Source organism: Microtus ochrogaster, chromosome 8 (assembly GCF_000317375.1).
Source record: "Microtus ochrogaster isolate Prairie Vole_2 chromosome 8, MicOch1.0, whole genome shotgun sequence".
Taxonomy (NCBI): domain Eukaryota; kingdom Metazoa; phylum Chordata; class Mammalia; order Rodentia; family Cricetidae; genus Microtus; species Microtus ochrogaster.
This window is the reverse complement of record NC_022015.1, coordinates 41693935-41708146: the sequence shown is the minus strand read 5'-3', so window position 1 is coordinate 41708146 and position 14212 is coordinate 41693935. Positions and strand designations below refer to the sequence as shown.

At 49.4% G+C, this 14212-nt stretch overlaps 2 protein-coding genes across 2 annotated transcripts in view; both read left to right on the top strand.

Annotated features, from left to right (window-relative positions):
- Positions 1-6173, top strand: part of Stip1 (stress induced phosphoprotein 1) — a 20948-nt gene extending 14775 nt beyond the window's left edge. Inside the window, exons 9-14 of the mRNA XM_005351862.3 lie at positions 723-819; positions 1789-1913; positions 4347-4383; positions 4527-4630; positions 4834-5006; positions 5713-6173. Of these exons, the coding sequence (XP_005351919.1) occupies positions 723-819; positions 1789-1913; positions 4347-4383; positions 4527-4630; positions 4834-5006; positions 5713-5785 (609 nt within the window). The 3' untranslated portion in view covers positions 5786-6173. The remainder of the gene's footprint in view (positions 1-722; positions 820-1788; positions 1914-4346; positions 4384-4526; positions 4631-4833; positions 5007-5712) is intronic.
- Positions 6174-6917: 744 nt separating this feature from the next.
- The window catches only part of Fermt3 (fermitin family member 3), a 16944-nt gene continuing 9649 nt past the window's right edge, over positions 6918-14212 (top strand). Inside the window, exons 1-7 of the mRNA XM_026781529.1 lie at positions 6918-6967; positions 7245-7352; positions 7919-8135; positions 11417-11650; positions 11811-11930; positions 12029-12197; positions 12306-12408. Of these exons, the coding sequence (XP_026637330.1) occupies positions 7976-8135; positions 11417-11650; positions 11811-11930; positions 12029-12197; positions 12306-12408 (786 nt within the window). The 5' untranslated portion in view covers positions 6918-6967; positions 7245-7352; positions 7919-7975. The remainder of the gene's footprint in view (positions 6968-7244; positions 7353-7918; positions 8136-11416; positions 11651-11810; positions 11931-12028; positions 12198-12305; positions 12409-14212) is intronic.

Below are 14212 nucleotides of genomic sequence, written 5' to 3'. Positions count from 1 at the left end.
CTAGTACTGCTGTTTGCATGTAGGTCTTCATATATGTTAAGTAAGTACTTTACCATGTAAAGTACATCCTCAACCTAAATGGCATGGTTTTGAATCATTTATGCAAGTAACTACTCTTTTAACAGTCAGTGTACCTTGGTAAGTAGAAATGCTTTTTTAAAAAGCAGGGGATAGGGACTGGAGAGATGGCTCGGTGGTTAAGAGCACTGACTGCTCTTCCAGAGGACCCGGGTTCAATTCCCAGCACCCACATGGCAGCTCACAACTGTCTGAAGATCAGTTCCAGGGGATCTGACACTTCACACCAATGCACATAAAAATAAAGTTAAATAAACCACGAAAATATTTTTTAAAAAGAAACATAAAAAGCAGGGGATATTTTTGTGATGCCTATATGCTCCGCCGAGCAACATCCCCAGCCCAGGAATGAGATGAAAAATCTTGCTATAGAACTCTGAAAAATCAAAATCCTAATTGAGGCCACCCAAAGGGCTCAGCAGATTAGGGTACTTGGCCAATATGGCCTGATGACCTGTGTTCAGTCCATTAGAACCCCAAGAGAATAAAGTCCTTTGATCTTCACGTGGCACTGTAGTGTGCAGACTCATGTACTCGCACATACACACAAACGTAAAAAGAAATTCTAATTTGCCTTTTTGGTTCAGTCAGTGTTCAGATGTTAGTGAGAGTTTAAATTATTCTGGCAATGGTTATCTTTTTAGGCAGAGAAAATCCTGAAGGAGCAAGAGCGACTGGCCTACATCAACCCTGACTTGGCTTTGGAGGAGAAGAACAAGGGCAACGAATGCTTCCAGAAAGGTATCAGCCCTGTCCGTGAGACCTTGACTCCAGTGTATGGCTTTCTGTGCCTGCTTGCGGGACACAATTGTCAGGAGAGGGGAAGGTAGTCTAGGTAGCTTTTTGGCTATCATAAAGTCCTCTTTTGCTGAGTGTTGTGGCTTTGGTGGGGGGTTGCAAGATAGAATTTCACTGTTAGTGCTATCTGTCCTTGAACTCGCTGTATAAACTAGACTGACCTCAAACTCAGATTCACTCACCTGCCTCTACCTGCCAAGTGTTGGGTGTGCACCACTACAGCCCAGCCAATTTTTGGGGTCAGGGATGGCTTGTACTTTTAATCCTAATACTCAGATAAAGGCAGGAACTCTTGAGTTCTCCAGGCTTGGCTACAAAAAGGTTTAGGCCATACCAGGCGGTGGTGGCGCATGCCTTTAATCCTAACACTTGGGAGGCAGAGGCAGGCAGATTTCTGTGAGTTTGAGGGCAGCCAGGTCTACAGAGCTAGTTAAAAAAAGAAAAAAAAGTTTAGGTCAGCTGTTGGCGCTTAGTAAGACCTAGTCTCAAACAAAAATCCTTTCATTTGTTGGGGGAGAGGAATCTAGTGTGTTGACTGTCTACCACTGACCTATGTTCTCAGTCCCTAAACACCCTGGTATGAGGGTATACACATGTAATCCCAGCAACTGGGATCCAGAACAGCTTGAGTAAGATCTTGTGTCAAAATAACAGAAGCAGGACTGGCGAGATGGCTTAGTGGTTAAGAGCACTGACTGCTCTTCCAGAGAACCTGACATCATTATTCCAATGCACATAAATTAAAGTTTAAAAAAAAAATAACAGAAGCAAATCATCCTTAGTTAGCAGTATGTGATGGTGCACACTTAAAATTCTATCACTCAAGAGGCCAAGGTAGGACTGCAGCCTGGGCTATGTATTGAGTTCCAAGCCAACTGAGCTAATAGAAATTGCCTTGTTGTAACTACCTAGGGGACTACCCCCAGGCCATGAAGCACTATACAGAAGCCATTAAACGGAACCCAAGAGATGCCAAACTGTACAGTAACCGAGCTGCCTGCTACACCAAGCTCCTGGAGTTTCAGCTAGCGCTCAAGGTGAGGCCTGGGGAGTTCTACTGGGGGAGGGGGTGTTACTTATGAGACCTGGAGTTACTCTAAGCCTTTGCAGGGGGCCAGACCTCTCTTTTCTGTCTCCTCAGCAGGTTAATAATGTTATTACTCAGGTCTAGGTTGGCAGTAAGTGGTGCTTGTGGAGAGTTAGAAACCTGTGTCTGCCTAACTGCAGCCCTTCAAAATCAGTGGTTGAGCAGGGCGGTGTTGGCACACACCTTTAATCTTAGCACTCAGGAGGCAGGGGCAGGCGGATCTCTGAGCTTGAAGCCAGTCTCGTTCCTGGTTCGAGGCCAGAACTAGTTCTAGCACAGCCTGTTTCAAAAAAAGAAAAAAAATCAGTGTTGAGCTGCATAAGCTTCTGTGGCTCCTCTGCCTTCCCTGAATCCCTTGGTACTTTTCCCTCCCTATTTTTCCTTAATGTTTCTTCCTTTCCTGTCTTCATTTTTCTCTCTCTCTCTTTTTTTTACGTGTGTATGAGTGTTTTGTCTATGTATATGTATGTGTACCAGATGTGTGTCTGGTGTACTCAGAGGTAAGAAGAGAGTATTGGAGCCCCTAGAATAGGAATTTCAGGTGAACGCTGGAAACTAACTCAAGTCCTTGAAAAACAGCAACTCTCCAGCCCTCTTTTTTGTTTTTCTTTATATTCTTCTTTTTTTTTTTTAAACTTTTTTAAACATTTATTTATTTACTATGTATACAATATTCTGTCTGTGTGTATATCTGAAGGCCAGAAGAGGGCAGCATACCTCATTACAGATGGTTGTGAGCCACCATGTGGTTGCTGGGAATTGAACTCAGGACGACCCTTGGAAGAGCAGTCAATGCTCTTAACCACTGAGCCATCTCTCCAGCCCTATATTCTTCTTTTAGTTCATACTGACTTCAAACACCATTCTTGTTCCTCGGCCTCTTGTTAAGCCAATAGCTACCATGCCTTGTAGCAAGCTTTGTTGTCAGCCATCAGCTCATAAATAACCACACGGAAACTTCTTATTACTCATGATAGCTTGGCCTTAGCTTGTCCCACTAGCTCTTATAACTTAAATTAACCCATTTATATTAATCTGTTTTGCCTTGTCCCTTTTTACCATTCTTTCATTCTGTATGTCCAATTCCCCCAGGTCTCCTTGGTGTCTGACGCTGTCCTAGATTTATCGCCTCCTTTCTCTACTCGGAAGTTCTATACCTCCTGAGTAGCTATTGACTGTATGTAAGTGCTTGTAGGCCAGTGATAACCTACAAACCTTGGAAGTTTTTCCTCAAGAGCTATAGACAGGGTGTTTCACTGATATTACAAGTGTACATTGCCATGCCTGGCTTCTTACATGGGTGCTGGAGAATGAATGCAGTTCTTCATCCCACATGCTGACCGCTAGACTGAAGGCTGGTTGCTACGGGCAATATAAATGGGTAGGACACTTCTATTTGAGAGCACACATACAAATGACACTCACAATCTTCAGACTTGTGTTCAAAGAACCTTACATACTTTGGACAAGGAGAAATTGAAATAAATGATCTCTGAGTTCTAGACCTGCCAGAGTTCCATGAGATTCTATCTTAAAAATAAACAGAAAGTTAGGAAGGAAAAGTGTTGCTGACACTTGAGTCAAATCTTTACCCCTCAGAGCTGCCATGCACCACAGCCAGTCAGCACTCCTGGAGTCCTAACTAACTACAGTGATGTCACTTTTAGGCTATTCCCCAATAGCCTAAATAGTGGTGGCTGACTCAGCCAGCTACCACTCTGATTTTGTTTTTGTTTTGTGACAGGGTCCCACTAGAATAAGCCCAGGCTGACTTAATTTGAAGTCCTCCTTGTCTTGCCTGACAACTTGAGTTTTGTTTTTGATACCATTATCTTTGGGGAATAGCCTAAAAGTGACATCACTGTAGTTAGTTAGGACTCCAGGAGTGCTGATTGGCTGTGGTGCATGGCAGCTCTGAGGGGTAAAAATTTGACTCAAGTGCCAGCAACACTTTTCCTTCCTAACTTTCTGTTTATTTTTAAGATAGAATCTCATGGAACTCTGGCAGGTCTAGAACTCACAGAGATCATTTATTTCAATTTCTCCTTGTCCAAAGTATGTAAGGTTCTTTGAACACAAGTCTGAAGGTTGTGAGTGTCATTTGTATGTGTGCTCTCAAATAGAAGTGTCCTACCCATTTATATTGCCCGTAGCAACCAGCCTTCAGTCTAGTGGTCAGCATGTGGGATGATGATGTGGAGCTTTCTGTCCTGGTCCTCTTGCCCAGCTTTCTCCTTTCCTTTTTAACTTGCTCTCCAGGAACCGAGAGCAAGAGCAGGAGAGCCAAAGCGAAAACCTCTGGCTCCTTTGCCAGGGCATGGTAGCTGGCTGCCGAGCACCTTGGAGGGAAAAGAGTCTAATGAAAACTTTTCTTTCTTCCTAGGACTGTGAGGAATGCATCCAGCTGGAGCCAACCTTCAGTGAGTGCCTTTCATTTTTCTCCTGTACCCTGATTTTGCTCCAAGAGATTATTAAGGTTAAAGGCTTTGGGGCATATAGACAGAAGCGGGGGAGCCAACAGCCTGAAACTATTGAGTCGGTATCTCACCTCTCCTGTTTGTAGTCAAGGGTTACACACGGAAAGCAGCTGCCCTGGAAGCCATGAAGGACTATACGAAAGCCATGGATGTGTATCAGAAGGCACTAGACCTGGACTCCAGCTGTAAGGTGGGCTGCTGCTGGCCTGCAAGGGTCACCCTACCTATTTCTCCTTTGGGTGTTTTCTGTGGTCCTTCATATCTTCCCACATGCTTTAGTTTCTCTGTCCTTCTTCCTTTTCCTTTGCTAATGATCTGTTATTTTTGGACCTGCTGAAGCAGTGGGTCAAGTAATGTTGACTCCTGCTTCTCTTGGTGTTTTCTGGAATGTAGGAGGCAGCAGATGGTTACCAGCGCTGTATGATGGCACAGTACAACAGACATGACAGCCCTGAGGATGTGAAGCGGCGGGCTATGGCTGACCCTGAGGTGCAGCAGATTATGAGTGACCCAGCCATGAGACTCATCCTGGAGCAGATGCAAAAGGACCCCCAGGCTCTGAGCGAGTAAGTCTAGTTGGAGTGCTGGCGAAATAAGAGGGATGTGTCCAGGTAGAGTTCTGTCCATCATGTTTTTAAAGATGTGTATTTAGGTGATGTGTGTGAACATTTTGCCTTTGTGTGTGTTTGTACCACATGTATGCCTGGTGCTTGAAAAAGGTCAGAAGAGGGTGTCAAGACCTCTTAGGCCAGGCGGTGGTGGCGCACGCCTTTAATCCCAGCACTCGGGAGGCAGGCGGATCTCTGTGAGTTTGAGACCAGCCTGGTCTACAAGAGCTAGTTCCAGGACAGGCTCCAAAACCACAGAGAAACCCTGACTACCCTGACTTGAAAAACCCAAAAAAAAAAAAAAAAAGACCTCTTTAGAACTAGATTTGTGGAGGGCTATGAGCCACCGTGTGGGTGCTAGAAACCAAACCAAAGTCTACAAGAGCAGTGAGTGTCCTGAGCCATTTCTTCATCGATAACTGATCTCTTGAGCCAGGAATTGTTCAGTCTTAACTGAAAAGGTTGGCAGTGCAGAGACTTTTTTTCTGTTGGTCTGACAGCCTTTTTTGCTAGACTTATAGCTGTGCTGGCACATAGTAGGACAGGCAGGTTTTCACAGAGCTGCTTGCACAGGATCTTTCATTTGAGCTTGCTGAGGACTTGGGTAGAGGGAAATAGCTCTCTTAAGAATAAGCTCCAGTTAACTCCCATCTTTTCTCCTTAGACACTTAAAGAACCCTGTAATAGCACAGAAGATCCAGAAGCTGATGGATGTGGGTCTGATCGCAATTCGGTGATAACTTGCTTTTCCCCTCTTCCCTTCGCCAATGTGGAAAGGCGAGCTGGGACGGTGGCGAGCAGCACTGGGCAGAGGGGGGGGAAGAAAGGCTTATCTTTATATTTATACATGCCTGCAAGGAAGACAGACTCATCCAGCGCCACCTTGGGCCCTCTCAGCACACGCATGGTCTCTTCACTGCTGCCCTCGAGTGTCCTTCCCTGCCCTCCCCAAACCCATCTCTGTCTCGGCTGCTCCCCTATAGTTGGTTATTTTTTATTTGGGGGCAGTGGGAGCATACGGGGAGGGGAGGATATTCTTCCCAACCTGGGGTCCCAAGCTGTCTTCACTTGTTGTTACCCCACGTCCTTCAATAAAACAAGCCAATCAGGCGTGGTTATATGTTGCTATGGTCTCCAGTGACTTTTTTTTCCCCTGAAAACAGCAGTTCTGGGTTGGGAACCTGGCTTTTCTCTTCCTGGTGGCCTTGAAAGAAAGGTGACTGAAACGTCAGTTGAGTGGCCACTAGGTGGAAGTGTTGCTCAACAATTCAAGACCTGCAGGCTCATCAGCTTTGAGTTGATGCTCATGCTTCACACTTTGTACACTTTGAAGTACAGTCTCAGAGTAAACCAGCTAGATACAGAGAATGCTAGACCCAACCCAGAGCCAAAGTGGATCAGAAAGTTGATTTGAGAACACTGCCGCTAACAGCTCCTGCTGCCTTTAGGACTTTAGCATAGTCCTAAGCTCTACACCATTGTCTTCCTCCTAGCCTCTAGCCAACACTGAACTTCCTCATCTGCTACCAGAAGGTTGCTTTCTGGGCTAGCAAGATGCTGAGGCCAGCAGCAGGCTATACTTCCCTCTCCTGTGTTTGCATAAACTGACTTCCTGTCCCATCCCCAGTCCCTGAGACTCCCCAGAGCAGCCTTACCTCCACAGGGGTTGACTGCCGCCAAGGTCATTAACCCCAAACAGGCTGGGTTCCTGCTCTGCTAGCACTAAGGGTCTTGCACTTAGAGCAGTTGGCATCGCAGTGCGAGAGGTGGGCATGGGACTGTCAGGTAACCAGACCCTGTGAAGGAAGGGGTGAGAGGTCCTGGTGGGAGTCACAAGGAAGTTTCATGAGAGGTAGAGGTTTTGCCTGGGGAGTGGAAGCCCTGACTTGGTGCTGTGTACTCAGGCGGATTCAAGGCTGGTAGGTTTGGAAACATCCTATTTTGGGGTAGGAAAGATTGAAAAGCCTCCCTTGCTCACCATAGGCAGTCCCACTCAGAGCAGGCTGGAGATTGAGCCAGTGGAAGCAGGGAGGTGGGGTGGAGAGAGTTTTGTGGTGTCACCCCACCTCTGCTTCCCTCACTTCCTGTGGTAACAGAAGCAAGGGCCCCCTGGAGCCCTTTATGTGTTGGCAGTGTGCTTCCTGTAGCCTTCAGCAGCCCGCCCTGGGGAGGGACTAACACAGCTTTTGTGATAAGGCCACCCCAGGCTGTCCTGAAGGAAGCTACTGAGCAGGACAAGGCAGCCCCAGGCCAGGGGTGACAGGTGCTCCACACCACCTGCAACTTGAGCCCCTTGCAGGCCAGGTAAGTACAAGACCCGGAAGGACTCATTTGTCCCCTGCCCTACTGTTCCGCGCTCAGCAGCCACACTTGGTAGCACCCCAGAGCCTTATGTGTGCTAGAGTGCTGACCGAGAGCTGTGGGCCAGGACTTGTTCTGTGGGATATGGGACTTGGCGGAGCTATGAGGGGAGTCAACCTGCTCCAGTGGCCAGCAGATGCTCCTGAGTGAGTGAGTGAGTGAGTGAGTGAGGGGTTTTTTCGTTTGTTTTTTCTTCGAAACGGGGTTTCTCTGTGTAACGGCTCTGGCTGTCCTGAAACTTGCTTTGTAACCTAGGCTGGCCTCGAACTCACAGAAATCTGCCTGCCTCTGCTTCCTGATTGCTGGGATTACAGACGTGGGTTTTTATTGGGCTTTAGTGTTCCCATTCATGAGACCTGAGTTGGTTGGAGAGTTCCAGGGAACTGTCCCTTCGCCCAAACAACTGAGAGTAGAGGGCCTCAAGTTGGCTCGATTCTAGCAGCCCTCTCTCAGTGCCCCAAGGCCTCCCTACCTACCCAGGATACCATAGGGCTCCTGCTTATTTGTAGGCACCCCACCAGATCCCAGCTTCTGCTCACCTGGCCTCAACAGAAGCAGCAGCAGCCATGGCGGGAATGAAGACAGCCTCTGGGGACTATATCGACTCATCCTGGGAGCTACGGGTGTTTGTGGGCGAGGAGGACCCTGAGGCCCAGTCTGTCACCCTCCGAGTCACAGGAGAGTCGCACATTGGTGGGGTGCTTCTGAAGATCGTGGAGGAGATCAGTGAGTCCCCGTGACCCCCACGTCCCCAGTTTGGCACACGGTCAGGGCAGTCATGACCGCTATCCTTAGTACTTCTGGGCCATCTCTGCCCTGACATTCGTGATAACCTTGTCACAATGACTCAGGCAACAGCTTAATTGTTTGGTTCCAAAGGAGCTATTTCTTCAACTTCCTCTCCCTTGTCCTTCCTCCCACTCCTGCTGGTTCTGTCCAGTCTTCAAGGGACAGGCAGAACATGGTCCCCTATATACCTTGCCTGTGCTGAGGCCTCAGTCGTGTTCTTGAGGTCTGAAGGATGTCTAGGAGGTTTCTGGGTCTACTCTCCTACCCTTCCTCCCCAGCAAGCCACTTGGCAGGCTGGTAACTGTGGGTGGAAGGCCCTGCCCCCACAGGAAGTTATGGTAGAGTAGGCTGGTGCGATATCAGTCACCCAGCGTCACCCAGAAGGCCCCATGGGGGCTTCTCATGAACCTTCCTAGTGGAGAATGAGAACTCTCACTTCCTGGGAGGATGGTAGGAAAGCCACTGATAGCCAGAGCCGGAAAGCATCCCACACGATCTCCTGATAGCCTGAGCCAGAAGGCCTTGCACTATGAACTAGGCCTCTGAGGTAGGACAGGGAAGGGAGGCAGGCTTTCTAGGCCCAACACATCCCCTATGTGCATTCCAAGACAGGGAACAGGGTGACTGGGCAAAACAGGCCCCAACACAGCCAAATCACAGGGCTAAGGCAAGGAAGGGAACTGCCAGAGGCAGGGCCCAAAGCGGCTGTGAAAGCAGAAGTGGGGAGCAGATGGGTGGTCCCTTAGAACTAGATGTCAGACGGAGTTAGAGACTTGACCTGGGCCAAGTCAGAACAGAAGGGCTTGAGAGCCTGGTGGGCCCCAGGGCACAGCATGTGGCTTAGCACAGGCAGTTAGACCTCCCCGTGAACCACTGCATCACATCAGTTCAAGGACCTCAGTCCCCAGCAATAGCAACATTATCCCCACCCCTCCCACTGCCAGTCGATGGTGAGGCCAGCCTTCCTGCATGCTGGTGCCAGATGCTGAGAGCTTCCTTGGGGGACCTGATGCTAGGAAGAACAGTGCTTTCCAGAATAGGAAAGACCTAATGTTGATGCCAGGGGCTTGAGGAGCCTTGATGTTAAGGTCTCATGACAGTAAAGACACCTGGTTAGTGACAAAACAGGAAGCCCAGGCGATGCCCGAGAGTCCAGGGAGGCCCAGTGGCCTCTTGAGAGATTAGGTCCTTGCCTTAGAAACAGGGCACAACCATATTAAGGCAGACCTTTACAGGGCCCCTTGTCTGCAGCCAGGGAGACCCAAGCAGACCATCTAGTCGTCTGGGAGCAGGGCAGGGGCGGGATGAAGGCTCCAGAGGCCAGACAGGGAGGACAGAAAAGGTAGATTTAGAAGTGAAATTGATATTAACTCAAGGTTGGACTAGAAGCAAAAGGCATGGTGCTTGAGTGTTGGGAAGAGTCCATGGGAGTTAGATGATCTGGGAAGGGCTCCTCTGTCCAGTCACAGAGGCAGCAGCATTGGAAGGCTGGGACTAGTCCCACCGCACTCAGTGTTCCAGCACTGACTGTGGAGCCAGGTGAACAGGAGTCTGGGGTGAAGGAAGCAATAGACGTGCCCATTAGAGTAGAGGGCCATGGCATGCGGATCTCAGCAGAAGACAGTCAGGGCTGACGTCATAAAACAGGAGAGATAGCCAGTCCCCAGAAGAGGGAGCAGGTCCAGACTAAACCCCTGGGGAAAGTGAGGAACAGGTGGGGAGAGCAAAGCCACAGCAAAGGTTGCTGGGCATGAGGCAGTCCCAGCCCTAGGGAATTTGCAGCCTACACAGCAAAACCCTGCCCCAAGTTTAAAAACTAAAAGCAGAAGGCTGATTGGAGAGGAAGTGGGAGCAGAGTGAAGGCCTCTGGAGGGGAGCTCAGAGTCCTGAGGAGCCAGGCAGAGGAGCTTCTCCAGAACTTGGCAGCACTGGTGACAGTGGGGAGGCAGGTCAGGAGCTGGCATGAGTCCAGGATGGGACAGGGATCAAAATTCACTCAAGAAGCCGGGCGGTGGTGGCACAGCCTTTAATCCCAGCACTTGGGAGGCAGAGGCAGGCGGATCTCTGTGAGTTTGAAGCTAGCCTGTTCTACAGAACAAGTTCCAGGACTGGCTCCAAAGCTACACAGAAACTTTGACTTGCAAACAAAACAAAACAAAAAAACCATCAGTGGGAAGACCAGACAGAGGCCTAGCAGACCAGGCTGTCCTCAACTATACAGCAAGTTCAAAACCCTGTCTGACAATACCTAAACAATAGCATAGACTAAGCCAAGAACTTGAGTCTCAGCAAAATTCAGGAGGCTGTGTGCTCAGAGCAGCGTTTTGCCCCATTTATTTCTGTATTCACGCTTCTTTGGAGGACGATGAGGAATCCTCCTGTGTCATCCCTCGTCACCCCAATTCCTGGTCAGATGACAAGTGGCATATTCCCATTTCCAAATGAATGCTTCTTGTAAGGGTCAAAATTGCACAACATTTTGTATGTAGTGGACATTGGTCAGCAGCCCTGAGTCAGGATGATTGTTACATCTTAACTAGAAAACTGAAGCTAGAGAGTCAAGCTCCTTAAGCAAGGTCACACAGCTAGTCACTAGACCTGAAGACCTGCAGACACTGCCGTTGTTGGGTGTGGTGGTGAACACCTTTAATCCCAGCACTAGAGAGGCAGAAGCGGGCTGAGCTCTGTAAATTTGAGACCAGCTTGGTCTTCATAGAAAGTTCCAGGCCAGCCAGGGCTACATAGTGAGACCCTATCTCAAGAAAAAGACAGACAGACATACATATATATATATATTTAAAAGGGCTGGGTGGTGATAGCTTAATCCCAGCACTCAGGAGGCAGAGGCGAGCAGATCTCTAAGGTTTACAGAGCAAGTTCCAAAGCAGTCAAGGCTACGCAGAGAAACCCTGTCTCAAACAAACAAAAACCAAAAACAAATAAACAGAAAGGGCATTGAGCCAAGCATCCCAGAAGATACACAGGCTATAAGGCGTCAACTCAATGGTGTGTGAAATTGGGGTACCCATATTCTGGGTTGGGGGTTCCCCTGGGAAGTGATGTAACAACTGAACCCAGAAGGAGTCAGCTATCAACCATTCCACCATCACTTTGAAGCCAACCCAATCTGGCTCACCTGTGGCTTTGGTGCTGGGGCAGAAATGAAGAAGGCTTGGCAGGGCCTTTGAAGGCCAATGAACACCCCTGGGTCCTCACAGATCGCAAGCAGGACTGGTCTGACCATGCCATTTGGTGGGAGCAGAAGAGACAGTGGCTGCTGCAGACACACTGGACACTGGACAAGTATGGGATCCTGGCAGATGCCCGCCTTTTCTTTGGGCCACAGCACCGACCCATCATCCTGCGACTACCCAACCGTCGGGTGCTGCGTCTGCGTGCCAGCTTTTCCAAGCCCCTCTTCCAGGCTGTAGCTTCCATCTGCCGCCTCCTCAGTGAGTAGCTGTGGCCCCTTCCGTTTCCCAGACCAAAGTGCATAAGCTTGTTCTTGCCAGAGCCTCTCACCCAGCCTACCAAAGGGCTGGGACTTCCCCAGGGTGTCTATGTGGGAAGGTAGAAAGGTGACACTTGGTGCTGAGCCCTTACTCCCTTCAGGTATCAGGCACCCCGAGGAGCTGTCCCTGCTTCGTGCTCCAGAAAAGAAGGAGAAGAAGAAGAAGGAGAAGGAGCCTGAGGAAGAAGTGCATGACCTGACCAAGGTTGTCCTAGCTGGGGGTGAGTGAGCGTGGCCAGCCTGGGCTGGGGCCAGGACAGAGTGAAACCTGGGAGGCCAGGCCTAGGCCAGGCCTGACTGACTCCCGCCCGCACTGCAGGTGTGGCACCCACCTTATTCCGAGGCATGCCAGCACACTTCTCAGACAGTGCCCAGACTGAGGCTTGTTACCACATGCTGAGCCGGCCACAGCCACCACCTGACCCTCTCCTGCTCCAGCGCCTGCCGAGGCCCAGCTCCCTGTCTGACAAGACCCAGCTCCACAGCAGGTGCATGAGCAACACCCAGACCACCTGCCCGGGGCCTCGCTCCTCTACCCTCTGCTCCCTGCTTCCTGGCCCTTCTCTGTGCCCTGACTCTGCCTCTGTCACACCCAGGTGGCTGGATTCCTCGCGGTGCCTCATGCAGCAAGGTGTCAAGGCCGGGGATGTGCTTTGGCTGCGGTTTAAGTACTATAGCTTCTTTGACCTGGATCCCAAGGTGAGCTGGGCTCTGGAATAAGAAGTCTAGCTCTGGGGAGTTAGCCACTGTAGGTATCCGTTTGTCCGATCACACATGTTCATCTGTGCCTCTACGCATCGATCCTACCAATGCACTATGGGGCCTCCAATGCTAAGGCAGATGGAAACAAATCTCAGTGCTGGTTTCTTTAGGACCTGCCTGCCGGGGCTTGTGGCAGGTGCTGGGGAGTATGGGTCTCTGGTGGGGAGGTTCTGAGCTGCGCATAGGGAGGCCACCTGAGCCTGCAGGGCCTGGGAGGTGGAGAAGGAGCTTTGCAGGGTGGCCTCAGTGTGCCCCACTCCTGTCCCTCCGTGCCTGTTTTCTCCTCTGTAACAGTGTAGTCTAGCCCTCTGTCTCCACCAGCTGCCCAGGCCCACAGGCTGCTCTTCCTACCCGTGCCCTTCACTGCAAACCTGTGCATAGTGTTCTACAGAGCGCTTGGTTTTAAGCTGTCCAGAGTCCCTCCACGTTCTCTCCTGAGCCAAGCTTCCTGCTGTCTTCTACCCACATCTGCACACAAGAGGACACCTGCTGCCTCCATGCAGCCTGCCCCATGTTTCCATCCCACCTACACGTACACACACACACACACCCCATAATAAGGATTAGACCTAGGGCTTTTTGTTTGCTTGCTTTTTTTGTTTTGTTTTGTTTCATTTTTGTTTTTTTTTTTGCAAATGCTAGACAAATGCTTAAGTACTGAGCTACTATCCCAGGCCCTTTGGAATTATTTTATTTTTTTGTATGGGCGTTTTTTCTGCGTGTATGTCTGTATAGCACGTGTGCCTGGTACCAACAGAGACCAGAAGAGGATATCAGATCCCTGGAACTGGATCTACAGAGAGTTGTGAGCCACCGTGTGGGTGCTGGAAACTGAACCTGGAAGAACAGTCAGTAATTGTAACCACTGAGCTGTCTCCAACCTTGAACTTTTATTATTTATTTATTTTTAATTTGGGGCAGAGTTGGGCTGGAGAGATGGCTCAGAGGTTAAGGGCACTGCCTGCTCTTCCAAAGGTCCTGAGTTCAATTCCCAGCAACCACATGATGGCTCACAACCATCTGTAATGATATCTGGTGCCCTCTTCTGGCCTGCAGGCATACACACAGACAGAATATTGTATACATAATAAATAAATAAATATTTTTTAAAAAAAACAAAAAAAAAATTGGGGGCAGAGTCTTGCTAAGTTATCTAAGTTGTGGAACCTGGCCTTGAACTCACTCTGTAGCCCAGTCAGGCCTTGAATTCTCAGTCTTCCTGCCTCAGCACCTCCAGCGACTAGGATTACAGGCTTGCATCTTCCTTGCTCATTTATGGAGGGACACAGCCAACACCCCTTCCTCTGGAATTATCTTTTTCTCACAGCTTCCGTATCCCATGGGCTAACGGTGTGTGTCTTTCTCCTTGTAGCTGTACCCAGGCTCTGTGGCTTCTAGTTCTCCTCTTCCTCAGCTGCCCCCTGTGTGCACATGAGGCCAGAGGTCATTGTCAGGTGCCTTCTGTCATTGTCTCTCACAGAACCCAGAGCTTACTAATTCAGCTATCCTGGCTAGCTAGCAAAACCCAAGGTTCTGCCTGTCTCTGCCTGGAGTACTGGTATTATAGCCTGTTTATATGGGTGCTGGGGATGTGAACTTGGTTTTTGTTTTTGTTTTTGTTTTTTTTGGCTTGCACATGAAATATTCTACAACTGAGCTGTCTCTCCAGCCCCTTCTTCTTTTTAAAATCAGCTTGGTCTACAGAGCTAGTTCCAGGACAGGCTCCAAAGCCACAGAGAAA